General features: G+C 42.7%; 1 protein-coding gene across 1 annotated transcript; it reads right to left on the bottom strand.

Annotated features, from left to right (window-relative positions):
• Positions 1-724: 724 nt before the first annotated feature.
• LOC134634648 (dermatan-sulfate epimerase-like protein) lies at positions 725-7241 on the bottom strand. The gene has a single exon (XM_063483964.1). The coding sequence runs from the start codon at positions 6232-6234 to the stop codon at positions 2578-2580; it is 3657 nt and encodes a 1218-aa protein (XP_063340034.1). The 5' UTR covers positions 6235-7241; the 3' UTR covers positions 725-2577.
• Positions 7242-10131: the final 2890 nt, after the last annotated feature.

The following is a 10131-nucleotide window of genomic DNA, read 5'->3' on the forward strand; positions in this document are numbered from 1 at the left end:
GTTAAAAAAAGAAATGAAGTTATTAGTTATGTCCCAGCTCTCTGTGAAGCCTGAATAATTATTAAGCACGTATGCATACACGGGGAAGATTACTCCTGCATTCAGAACGAATGGAACTACTTTACAAGCAGGGACTGCGGGTCCAGACTTGTAGAAACCTTCCAAAGCATTTGCCTGAGGTTTTTCTGTGAATAATGTGCCGCTGCGTGGAAGGATTAGGCACAGAGGACCCTGCCAAGCATTAGAGTGTTACAGGAGGGATCAAGAACAAATGAGTAATGAAATGACTGACTCACCATTCTGAGACATAAGACACAGCATGTGCTCTTTCGAAGCCTGCTCCTGTTAAGGGAGTCTCAGTCAGAGCATGGCATTAGAACTTCCTGACATGTTTTTAATTGTTGGTTCCTCCTTGTCATGCACATCACCCATATAAGCAATTAGGCTTCTGTCATCCGTGTCTAATAAAATGGAGATTGTGCTAGTGCAAAAATGTGGCAGCACAAGCGTCTGCGTAAACAGACACATTACTAGCAGGTTAGCCGTAATCATACGGAAAGAGAGCATGTACAAATTAAAATTTATGTTCTGTCTTCTGTAGTGAAGGATAATAGCTAGTTTAACATGAGTATAAAAGCAGCTAATGAGGACAAACGCCTTATAATCACATGGCCTATGCCATTGTGGAAAATAATACACTACACCTAAACAAAGACTGGTTGTCAATATATTTATGAATTTATTCTTTTCTTTACATTAATTTCTCCTTCTGCTCCAGATCCCGGAAAAAGAAAACTGTCAAAAAAGAAATGATTGTAATTCAAGGCCACAGAAGCAAGGAACCATATCCCCACAAGCAAATACAAAACAGAGTTGGTAACAGGATTGCAACACCAAAGTGAAAGCATGTCTGCCAAGTCTACACATTCAAAGACCACGAACATCAAACGGGTTTTCCAGCCAGTCAAGGGTTTCAGTGTTCATAGAGAAAAAAAACAAACAGGACTGCTTCTAGCCAAGGAAAGATGGATATTTCCAAATGAACACTGGGTATTCTGTGTACAGATGCGATGGCGAGTTTAGAAACGAGTGCACCATCTGCATGTTACATGTGATCCATTTACAGTACAGAAATGTCTAAGCAAGACAGCATCAAAGGTTACTGAGTAGCATTTTTTTTTTTACCCAGGCCAAGGAGCATAACATCACAGAGTAGAAATGGTCTCTGATTTTTATTTTTTTTTTTACCTATACTTCATATTCATCTGTGTTCAGTGCAAGGCTCACTGGACTCTTTAAAGACAAAAAACTAAAATATGATTGGCTATCTGAGTGACTGCAACTGGAAATAGAAACACGTGTTGTTTGCATTTCCTTCAGGCCTTTACAGTGAATATATCACAGCAATAAAACACAGTAAGCCTCAGCTATGGCATCTTGCAGATTAATATAACTAGCTGAGGGGGGTGCTTTGGAAATTGCTTTGACTAGAAATGTGTCAAGGCTGACAGTTTCTTTTTTTTTTACCAGTTTGATCCCTATTAAGCACATCCCTCAGATCTAATTCAATAAATGCTAAAGGGAGTTACAATAATGGTATTCATTCCTGATCCTTTGGGATATATATCTTTAGAACTCGTAAATACTTTACTTTCTTTCTTCTACACATATTTTATATATCTTCAGAGATTTTATGCTTCCATAATAATTAAGCAGATACAGTAAAGTTAGCCCTGGAAAATGCACTGAATCCCACATACAATCAGATTTTGTGAAAGTGCTAAACTGCTGTGACATCTTTGAGCTTCTAACTAAAATCCTCCGACCGGTTCAACAAAAATACAATCTATCACTTGAGTAAAAAAAACACCAGTCATCTTCTTGTTCTCCATTTTCAACCCCTTACAATGCAGCATTTTTTATACAGTTTTAAAGGGAAACAGCACTCAACAGTTCAGACAGTAAAATGACAGCCCAAATTAGCTGTCTCCTACAACTTCAAAACTTATTAATGAGCTTCATAACATATCTGTTCCAAACCAATAAATGTACTGCCACTTTCCCCCCAAAAAAGAAAAAAAAATCAAGTAACCAGAGCTTTGAATTTTGCACAAACCATTTTTTCTCACACCACGGTTGTTGGGTACTAACATAAAATTTATGTTGAAATTCAGTGATATTCATCAGTATGTAAGACCAGACAGGTCTAAAGTTTCAGTCGATAAAAGGAACGCTACAAGTAACTGTAGAGGGCTGCTTAGAGGGAGAAGAACAATAAAATGAGCTCCCTTCCACCTGTTCCAATGCAAAGTATTCCTCCCTCACAAACATCTGTCGCTGTAGTCGATACAATACTGTACACACACCCAAACAAATACAACTGAGGGAGAAAGCTTGAAGACAGATGGAGAGACAGCACAGTTTTTCTTCAACTTTTAACATCGTTTTTTTGTTTTGTTTTTTTTATAAATTTCAGCTCAGTGCAAAAAAAAAGAAAAAAAGAACACATTACAGAACTGGCTGTGACTGGCAGCTACAGTAAACAAAGACAGCTCAATATCAGCTGACCAGCAGCGGTTAACTGGCAAACCTAGTGTAACCCAGCCTCTTCATCACACTTCCACACACATCCTCTATCAGTCGAACGTCCTTTCGAGACATTTTCTGTCTCCATATGTTAATGTTGGCTGGTGAGATGTCTCCTTCATACATTAGATTGTACAGGTTCGTAGAGGTGGTGAATATGAGTTGATTGAGGGCTGTGGGTGACACAGGCACTCCCAGAAATGTGTGTATTGTCTCTGCCGTCTCCTGGGGGAAGTTGACCACATCCTCAAACCTCACTCGGAGAAAGGACTCCTCGGGAAGGCTCTCGCTGACCCTCAGAGCGGCTGCGGTGTGTGCCAGCCACAAATGAGCCAGAATCAAAACAGGATTTGTCTCATAACGGGACAGTAGCCTCTGGATCATTTTAAACTCTGGCGCAACAGCTGAGCACCCATCCCTGACAGCATCCTCCTTGAATATCAAGGAAAGGTGCTGTGGGATGTTTTTAAGGGAGTATAGGCTGGGTTTGCTGTTATAAACCATGAGATAAATCCATGCTCTCGGGTCTCTCACCAAGTATATTGTCCTCAAGGAAAGTCCCACTACCTCCTGAAGGAAAGGCAGTTTGAGTGTCCAGCTTCCACTCCGCATGTTGATTACCACCCGGGCGTTAGGGTACTCTGCAACATGCCTTCTCATTTCCCTTACATACTCTGCATCTCTGTCCAGACTAGCCCTCAGTTTACCCTTCAGGTCAGATGCTGGTTCTCTCTTCCTGGATCTTTTCTTTCTGTCCCTGGGGACGCTGACTCTCTGGGTCTGCTTGACCCTGCTGCCCTCTACGAGCTGAATATTTTGCAAGTGCAGCTTTGTGTTATGCACTAGCGAATGCAGCCAGCCCTGGATAATCTTAAACCGTCCGTTCACGGCGTCTGACCTTGACCATTCACAGGCATCGACCAGGGAGTCAAACTCAAACTCGGTCTCAGGAATGTCCACATGCTCGGTGGGGACCCTTATATAAACAAAGTCTGAGCTATTGTAAAAAAGGTGCTTGAGTATTTCCGATCCCGACCCGGGAAGGGTCGTTATGACAACAGTGGGAAGGGGGAGCCGGTGCTGCTCGTACAATCTTATTTGTTTGTTTACTTCGCTTTTGGCACCCGCACCTTTCCATTTTACCCCACAGAGAAGCTGATCGCAGCTGTTAGAGACAAACAGCAGCTCGGCTATCCACAGAATGAGCACGGTGAGGAGTGCGTAACGCATCAGCCTGCTGAAGCAAACATAAAACTTTCTCTGCATGGTCAAAAATCCTATAGCCACACAGAGAACGACCCCCGCTATTACATTGACTGTGAATCCAAAGTCAAACAGCTGATTATCGCTGCTGATTTGTTTAGGGAGGATTTGTGTCCCAAGGCCGTATCGGGTGATTTGATATCTATCCTCAACTTTACTGTGACCTCCAAATCCCAAATAACTCAACCTTGCCCCAATGTCTTTATAGTTTGTAGCAATGGACACAATCTTCTCTGTGTTATTAATGATTAAAGAAAGCCTCACTCCATTTTTGCTGTTATCTATAAATCTACAGTTGGACACTTTGACATACGGTCCGTGCAGCACGTAAGCCACTCTGCTGACCGGGCCTGTCATTTGGAAAGTAACGTTTATATACTGCGTCCACCTCTTTTTAAACTCAGCCGCCTGTTCTGCTTCCTGTATGCGTGTTTCAGGGCTGTGGCCCTGAGTGTCAAACCAGAACATTTTATAATGAGCATCCCACACATCCATCATCGCGCCGTTATATCTGTCCATGAATCTGAAAGGAACATATTTAAAGTCAATGTCGAGATTGTGGAAAAAAGCACTGAGTGACTTCACAGGTGAATCACCCCATTTTTCTACATGGTCAAGGACTAGCAAAGTCTGCGAGTTGAGCAGAACCAAAGCTCTGAAGACACTCTTTAGTCTCATGGCAGGTGAATAAGCCAGCGCGGCTTCCCCACTCACAAACATCGTATCCTTGTGTGACGAAGCGGCAATCACCTCACCTCTAGCGTCACCCACCCCTTCATCGGTCCAGCGCAGCCACTTAGCACACTCCCCCAACTGACCCTCCCATGGATTGTTACACTGGCTGGTAGGAGATGGACTGAACACTAAAACATTGTTAAGGTAGCTGTACTTTGGACCATAAAGTGCTTCAGACACAAATACTTGCCCATTAGGAGCAAAAGTAAAAGAGTTCTGGTCTGGGTGCTCATGACCAGGGTTAAAGCTGTTCCAGCCATCCACCCAGGAGTAAGGCTTGTCATGGACAATGTCATAGACTGCACGGCCACCCAGGCTGCCAGACTTAAAGGAGACAAAAGTATTACTCTGGCCATTGGGAAGCCCAGCTCCGTATGTAACCACACCCCAGTTTGAGAAAATATGCATTTTAGCTTTGCCAAAATCGTGCGGAGGCTGCGGCGTGAGGTGGGAGTTGTACCAGATGTATTCTGTGTGAAGTGTAGCCCAGCGCTGGGCAGATGACTGCCCCATGGGGCCGTCCTTCGGCCGATGCTTTCTAATCTGTTGAGCCAGCCAGTTGCCCGTTCCATTCTTCATGACGAATGTGTCGAGGAAAACAAGCTGGCTCTCTGGACCATAAAACCAGTTGTAGTTTGAGTCCGCAATGCCGACTGTTCTCTGAAAGCCCGGCAACAGCGTGGCATAATAAAACCAAAAGTGGCCCCGCAGCCAGTTGTTCTGCATGTTGTCTATGTTGAAATGACGCTGAGCTAAGAACACATACTGGGTGATAGACTTGGCTGTGTAGCTTCCGTAGGCTACTCCCTCATCCAGGGAGCCATCAACAACGTGATTCAAAAGAAACATTGTTTTCTCCATATAGTTAACTGCCACTTGTTTCCAGATCATTGACTCTGGGTCGTCATGTGACCCCACCACTATTGCTCCTGTCAGGATGGCTAATATGTTGGTGGTTTGATGATTTTGGAGATACTGTTTGCCCCATCCTCTGTACTTAGAGAGCTCATACAGCTCCACCGTCTCAGCGCGAATTTTCTTGAGGTATAAATCCTTTCTACGCTGATCCAGGTAAGAGTAAATAAAGTCATAAGCAGTAGCAAACCCAGTGAGAGAGTGCGCCATGGGCACCTCATCGTTCGGTGCACTGGTCACCTTCCAGTCTGAATATTCGGCCATCCTATCCATAAACTTGATAAGAAACTGCAGAGCAGCAGAATCCTCTGGGCACAACAGGCAGTAGAGAGCCAGGGGAGGCAGGTTGTTCCCATAAATCTCATTCCACTTGCTTGTAAACTCCTCATGTTTCACAGGGGGCAAGTAAAAGGGAACATTAGACAACATAGTGAGCACAGCAGCTCTGATGACTTTAAATATGTGACTGTGGGTGGTAGAGGACCTTTGCCTCAAGTGTAACACATCCACTTGGTTAAAATATAGGTTGGGATGGGAGTCAGCAGACTGGATCTTCCAGTGCTCACTCGCTCTGTCTTGTGTGAGCTTGACCTGCAGCAAGTCATCTGTGAAAACGTCTCTGTCTGTGGTGTTGAAGACCCCCGAGAAAGCTGCGCCCACTGCGAACAATGGTAGTAAAAAAGCTGAATATACAACCCAGCTGCCAGCCATGTTTCCAGGTGTTTGCGAGCACATTTTACACTACCGGATTTCAAAAGTAATTAGCTGACAGTTTTCTTCAGTAAAAGTGTTGCAATGTCCCGGAAAAAATAAGTTTTCAGAGTGAAAGTCCAGATTACGTTTAAATATTAGGGATGCACAAGTCCATGGCGTTTTTATTTTAAAAGACAATATGATGCAATATCAAATTCCTGGGCATGATAGTCAAGTCACGGATAGTCACGGATTAAAAAAAAACAAAAAAAACTTTCGTGCAGGAGCAAGCACTATCCAAATCCAAGTGCAACAATGTTTGCAACAGTTTGCAAAGGCAGCAAAACACATCATAAATAAATATAAATAAATCTCTGGTGGTAAGAAGATCTTTCTGGTATGTTTTTGAATTAAAATACAAGAAAAAAATCCTTATGCCTGCACGGTGCCGTTCGTCTTCATAGTAATATGGGCACTCGCGACGACTGGCGTCTCCCCCTTTGCCAGTAACTCATATTGATCTCCTCCCCAAAACATTTCCTCTCGGACAAACATCAGTCAGCCCCAGTCTGTGTCCGGTCCAATCACAGCCACCCAAAGGCTCCGTGTGCAGCCCGACCGAGCCGCAACATCCACGGACATGAACCTCAGCAAACAACGCATCTCCGCTGCAAACATTGCTTGGTACCTCCGCTGCAGAGACGCCAAATCCTTAATTTTGCAAATCCTGAACGGGTAATTGATCTGTTTGCATTGTTGAAAAGCAGTCCTCTCCTCTACTTGCGCTTTATCTTCTGCTATTAGTGCGGGTGAAGTCCGAAAGGAGGAAAGTTGTCGTCACTCCTCAAGTATTCAAAGAATGAGACATTTCCCCCCGATTGTCCGCAGAAAACAGCGAATCAGCCCGCCGAAGGGACAATAATCCACGTGGAAATCTGCCTCATCTGTGGGGATATTGGTGTTCCCGCTGGCGTTTGAGACGCACACAACTGAGCCTGTGTATTATGTGTGTATCCCCGGACGCGTCTCCGTTGTGTCCTCCCGACTGTTCAGCACAGTCAGTTTGATTGTTTTCCTGCACTGGATGGAAAAATTTCCACTGTACAAACTGTAGAGGGAGCCGTGACTTCAGAAGCCCGATCTCATCTCTCACAGAGTGTGGGGAGGCTTAATATTCACTCCATTATTATTTATTTTCGTATTCCTGAGTGATGTTAAGTTTCTACCTAACATTAGGGCAGCAGCAGGTGATAAAACACGTTTTAGTATCTCTTTAATGTGATCTGCACGACTCTTTCACTGTGTCATTGAATTTGGCATTTGCAAAAATAATAAAGACAGTGATATGGAAAGGAACAGTAGGCGTATGCATCGGTATCCAGTTTCATTCACAGCACCTCAGAGGAAAAGTTAGGCAACTTGTAAAATACTCCCCCCCCCCCCCCCCTTTCTTTTGTAATAGAGGATGAGAATTAACACAAATAATGAGCTCGCTTTTGTCCACTCAGTTTAAGGCTGATGCAGGTATAATGTGTAGCCCAGGAGTGGAAACAAGAGTCACAGCTTCATCTCCATGGAGCAAAATCAGCTCTTTGCTATATTTGCTTTGTTTAATATGCAGGAAAAAACGTTTTATCAACAAAATTTTGGAAATTACAGGTTGTGTTGGTGAGGCTATTTCTTAGTATGCGCTAATATATAAATAGTGCGCGTCAAAGTCACTGTTAAAGAGGTAGCAGAGGTTGTGGTGCAGGAGGATGGACAAACAGGAGAAAGTTTAGAGATTGTGTTTTATGAATAGAACATTAACAAAAACACTTTACTGATGCTTTCGGGGGTGACATTTATCCCACTCATAGTCAGTGTCGATCCTTTAGTTTATTGCTGATGATTGATTTGACGCTGGGTTCCCTCCTTTCCTCCGTTCCCATCCATTATTCCAAACTACCTTATAACACTGCACAATAGCGTCATATGTACTTTACAGACACTGCAGCAGTAACAGTGATCACACGTACCTTTCAGTAAAAGAGCATTTTCACCCCTAAATGTCAGACTATGCTTTTAACATACAAATCATCATTACAATTGACATAAAGTCACCATGACAAGTCTTGTTTCATTCTTTTCCATTTGACATTTATGCATGTATTTGTAAAAATACAGTGCAAGTGTATGATAAGCAAATAAAAACATCATGGAAAAACATCTCAGTAAATGTTACATCTGAAATTTGGCTAAAATCTCCTCAATCTTCATTGCATGTCTCTGCAAAAGACTCCCCTGAGGCAACAGAAAGGCCTCCAATAGCCTCCGAAACATCTCGCCTTCAAGAAATGTGTGACATTTGCCTGCCCTAACATAACCCACCACGGTCTCATTGATCAGCTCATTCTTCCCTTATTAGGTTTCCGTGCAGTATTTCCATTAAACGACAGATCATTTTCCTCATACGCAGCTTGCACGTGTGCTCTGCAGCATTGTGTCCCACAGGGACCACTGTTGCATGATGGTTTTCTTCTTTTCTTTTCTTTTTTTCCTCCCCACAGTTTGAAAGCACACGCTTCAGGCACAAAGTTGGCTTTATCGGCATCGCCACAGGAAATACACACTTCAATCTCTCTTAGGACAAAAATCTTCCACAGAGAAAAGCTGCACTGCAAAAAAACTGCCAAAACATAAAAACCAATGATCATTTTGAAGTCAGTCAGACTGCTTCATAACCACAAACGCGACACTTTACGATTCAGAGATGAAATGCTGCTTATGAAAGGATTTTACCAAAGAAAAAAAGTCAAAAGATTTAGTATTTAGCACCCTAACACAGAACCAGCTCACCCTTTTAGCTTTCTGTTAATAGACTTCTAGCTTTGTTCATTGGAGGCTGTTTTTATTACAGCACAGAAAGTGTTAAAAGTATCTGTTGGCAAAAGTCGGGTGACTGGGGTTTATTTTCATAACACAGATTATTCATTCCATCAGAATGAAACCTGACTCCAGAGAGCAGAGAAATAGCTTGCAATATCTCCACAGTTTCCCAAAATTTCTCTGGTAGAAGATAAAGCCTTTTTGGCTACACTACCTTTTATAGCCATGGCAACAGGCTGGAACCATTGCAGAATTCCCCAGTATTATGGTAATACTAAAGGTCACCGGTGATGGCTCTGGAGATTTTTGTAGCTATGTATTCAACACTGTGGCCTCAGATCCTATGTCAGAAATCTCCCCCATGCTTATTAATATAGGCCTACAGATGGTTATTAATGTATGCCGTTTATTTTGTATTCATCAAGTTTATGTTGTGCTTATGTTTGTGTCTCACCTCTCTGCTGCAGAGCCGAGTCAGGCAGTGTCACACTCTGTTTTGGAAAGGAAAAATAACACGACACAGTTGCTACTCTTAGGAGGATTGCATTTTGGCTTTATTGATAGACAAAATTGGCAGTGTTTTTTACTTTATGATCAGCACTAACTACGCTGCCTGTTATGGCGAGGCAATGATATCGTCATATAATAAACCCCAGACTGCCTATTATGTCTAACACAGCAGTCAGATCACCTGTACCATGATTTTCTCTCTGCTGCAAGGAGTGAGGAGAAATGGAAACCATAAACCTTTTTTTTTAAGTCCGAGACATACCGTAGGTCCCATAGGCACGCAAAAATGGTATTAAATCTCTGAAAGATAACTGTTTCTCTTTATTTCCATGGCAGTGGCAATCTATGCTTTTGTTTTGTTTTTTTCGCTTTCTGGCAGTCAGACAGCACCCAGATGTAAGCTTAAATATTGGCTTGAGAATATTTCAGAACACCAATGCAATGCTTAGTAGTGTGTTTTTACAGTTGCCCTATTAGCTTATAAATTCTGCAAAGACCACACAAACAAATGCAGAAATACTACAACCTGGAAAAAAGGACAGCAGCTGATAAATCAATTTC

The sequence above is a fragment of the Pelmatolapia mariae genome, linkage group LG9 (genome assembly GCF_036321145.2).
Source record: "Pelmatolapia mariae isolate MD_Pm_ZW linkage group LG9, Pm_UMD_F_2, whole genome shotgun sequence".
In the NCBI taxonomy this organism is placed as follows: domain Eukaryota; kingdom Metazoa; phylum Chordata; class Actinopteri; order Cichliformes; family Cichlidae; genus Pelmatolapia; species Pelmatolapia mariae.